This window comes from Microtus ochrogaster, chromosome 6 (genome assembly GCF_000317375.1).
Source record: "Microtus ochrogaster isolate Prairie Vole_2 chromosome 6, MicOch1.0, whole genome shotgun sequence".
In the NCBI taxonomy this organism is placed as follows: Eukaryota; Metazoa; Chordata; class Mammalia; order Rodentia; family Cricetidae; genus Microtus; species Microtus ochrogaster.
Genome location: NC_022013.1, coordinates 78,122,568 through 78,126,068, shown reverse-complemented (window position 1 = coordinate 78,126,068; position 3,501 = coordinate 78,122,568). Strand labels below are relative to the sequence as shown.

General features: G+C 52.2%; 1 protein-coding gene across 1 annotated transcript in view; it reads left to right on the top strand.

Annotated features, from left to right (window-relative positions):
- Traf5 (TNF receptor associated factor 5) overlaps nt 1–3,501 on the top strand; it is a 43,482-nt gene that overhangs the window by 18,807 nt on the left and 21,174 nt on the right. Inside the window, exon 2 of the mRNA XM_005348892.3 lies at nt 2,263–2,481. Within this exon, the coding sequence (XP_005348949.2) occupies nt 2,263–2,481 (219 nt within the window). The remainder of the gene's footprint in view (nt 1–2,262; nt 2,482–3,501) is intronic.

The following is a 3,501-nucleotide window of genomic DNA, read 5'->3' as shown; positions in this document are numbered from 1 at the left end:
TAGGGACCCGCCCCAGGCAGAGAGAGCAGCAGAGCACAGGTAGGGACCCGCCCCAGGCAGAGAGAGCAGCTGTGCACAGGTAGGGACCCGCCCCCGGCAGAGACAGCAGTGGTGCACAGGCCCCGTGGTAGAGGCAAGCTTGTGAATCTGAAGAGCTAGAATTCTCTGTGGCTGGAGTGTAGACAAAGACAAGAGAGGACCTGAGTATTTCCAAGGCTTGGCAGGGAGGTTGTCCTGTAGATAGGGTTTCTCTGTGTAACAGTCCTGGCTGTCCTGGAACTCACTTTATAGACTAGACTAAATGGGAGGGGGCCACTTGTTTGTCCTAGCCTCTGAGCCCCAAAATAATCACATAGAAGCTGTATTATTTAAATCACTGTTTGGCCCATTAGCTCTAGCTTCTTAATGGCTAACTCTTACATATTAATTTACCCCATTTCTATTCATCTGTGTATCACCACGAGGCTGTGGCTTACTGGCTAAAGTTCCCAGCGTCTATCTCCGGCTACTCCATAGCTTCTCTTGGACTCAGCCTTCCTCCTCCAATGCTATAGGCCAAGCCAGTTCTTTATTCATTAACCAATAAAAGCAGCACATAGACAGGACCTCCCATACCAACTGGCCTCAAACTCACAAAGATTTGCTTGCTTCTACCTCCTGAGTACTGGGATTAAAAGCATGCACCACCACTGCCCAACTTTCATTGAAGACATTTTTATCAGAGCTAGGAGAAGCCAGAACTGAACCATAGTAACCCTGGAAATATCCCGGTGTGCAGCTTAGAGAATGGGTAGAGGAGAAAACGGTTAATGGGATCTTAGTTTGGAGGGGACGTGATTTGACTTGGTGTTGTCCTGGTGCTATGGGTGACAGGTGTAGTAGCCCTGGCAACTCCAGCCACATCTGTTTCCCGTGGTCTGGGGGTGGGCATCTAGACAGGGTGCTAGCACTGTCCAACACCCTCAGGTCTGGTGAGGCTTCCCTTGAATTGTTGCAGGAGGAAAGGGGGAGAGGGAGCTTTCTGGACCCTCTCTAGGAGGGCGCTAACCTCACATACGGGGACTTCATCCTCTCACATGCCGCACCTCTAGATACCATCACCTTGGAGATGAGTTTCTCCACAGAGGACTCCTGTGGAGACATAGGCATCTACTTGACAGCAATGGCGGATGGAGAGAGGAGGAAAGCGAGAGGCTGAGATGGGCGGCAAGGGTGCGGTGTGAGACTCTCCTGGGAGGTCTTAGCTCCTTTCTGATTCTCTCAGCCTTGGGAACACAGTTTCACCGCTTGCATATCCTGCATTTAACGCCTGGGTGGATGTGTTCTGTGCAGCTTCTGGCCTAACCGACCGTACTGTTTGGTGTCCTGTAAAAGGCTGACGGGCGAAGAGCTATTTGTGTAAAGTGTAGTTGTGATATTGCTTGTTGCTGTGCCCAAATGCCCGAAGAAACAACTCAAGTGGTTTGAGGAGGTGGTAGTTAGTCTGAAGTATTTGGATCCCGTAATCTCATAGGGATTGGCACTATTAGGAGGTGTGGCCTTGCCAGAATGGGTATGGCCTTGTTGGAGGAAGTTGTCACTGTGGGGGCAGGCTTTAAGGTTTCCTATACTCAGAATACTGTCCAGCGAGTCAGTTGACTTCCTGCTGCCTGAAAATGTAGCACTCTCAGCTCCAGCACCACGTCTGCCTGCATGCCGCCATGTTCCCCTTCATGATCATAATGGACTGAACCTCTGAAAATGTAAGCAAGCTACCTCAACTAAATGTTTTCTTTATAAGAGTTTCCATGCTCATGGTGTCTCTTCACAGCAATAAAAAAGCCTAAGACAAGGGATACAGCAAATCGCGACAGGCGAGGCCCAGCAGCCGGGAGGCATGGCTACCATGGTGGGAGCCTAACTGCTCACATCTCTATGGATTTGAAAGCAGAGAAGGGAAATCCAAGCTCAGTTGGCTTTCTCCTTTTTATCTGGCCCAGGACCACAGTCTACGTGATGGTGCTACCCACGTTCAGGGTGTCCTTCCCTCTCAGTTAATCCCCTTGCAAAGGTCTTCAAGGTGATTATCAGTCCAGTCAGGAGGGGCCATCACACAGCCTAGCTAACAGCCATCTGCACCCTCACAAGCGCCCCTTGTGGCAGGAAGTTGTTAGAATCCTGCATAATGAATATAGTGATTACTAGTTATGACCCACACACGGTGGCTGCTATTGTTTGGGTTGTTATTTCACACTGAAGTGCTCCGCCTCTCTGACTCCCCAGAATGTCCCAATCCGAGGAACAAGGAGCTGTCCCCTGTGCCTTCATCCGCCAGAATTCCAGCAACTCCATTTCCTTGGACTTTGAGCCTGACACAGACTACCAGTTTGTGGAGCAGCTGGAAGAACGCTACAAATGTGCCTTCTGCCACTCCGTGCTTCACAACCCCCACCAGACAGGCTGTGGGCACCGCTTCTGCCAGCACTGTATCCTGTCTCTGAGGTGAGTGGGCAGGGCCTGCAGCTCTAACCGCAGCTGACCAGACAGCTGGAGGTGTTCCTGGCGTCTGAGCTTGCTGTGGCCAGCAGGGCTGTAATTGAGGTTAGGGGAGTTGTTGTGGCTTGAGAGACGCTCTCCCAGGCTCCTGGCCGAGAACCAAAGTGTAATCCTCTTTGCTTCCCCGCCTCCATGGACACTCACCCTGCACCTCCTGCAGACACAGTCTGTCACCATAGCTGTCTGTTTGACAGGGCTCATGGTGCCCTAATGACTATATATCTGTGCTAGCAGACTGTCGTGTCTATAAGAGACCAGACTGCCATAGGGCTGCCCACCTCCAAGGCAGCTGAAAAGCTTGCAGTAACATCACTCCATCAAAATGTTCAAGGTAATTAGCTCAGGAAGGGTATGTTTAGGCTCACAGCTTTGGGGGGACAGTTCGTGATTGGCAGGCACATTGCTTTGGAAATGAAGCAGGCACGTCATAGCGGGAGGAATGCTGGAACCAAACCAGTGACCTCCATCACCCAGGAAGGAAAAGAGAGGGAGAGGAAGGCACATGGTCCCTCTATCCCCTTCATGGGCACACCCTTATGGGCCCCCACTAGGCTTCACCTCTCCAGGGCCCCAGCGTGTATTAGGTTCCCCAGGTGAACAGAACCCATGGAGGTTTATCGGAAGGGCTTTCACGCTGCAGTGTGGGCCGTCCCACAGTGTCTGCTTGTATGTGGAAGGGCTGAGAACCTGGCAGGGGCTTAGTCCACCAGGCTGGATGCCACAGCACCCCTAGACAGACTCAGAAGGCCTGGAGGGTTCCTGGAGAGCCTCTGGTCTCCAGTACACCTTGGGAGCTGAAGAATCTGGGAGCAGAAGCCTTTGAAGGACAGTGGCAGCAGTGAGAGCTGCAGGAGAGAGCAGGAAGAAGTGACAGCAGGGCTCGCTGCTGCTTTCCCTGGGAAGCTTCACATCTGGGCGGGAAGGCACTGCCCTCGCCAAGGGAAGGGCTTCCTCTCTCGGGGAATC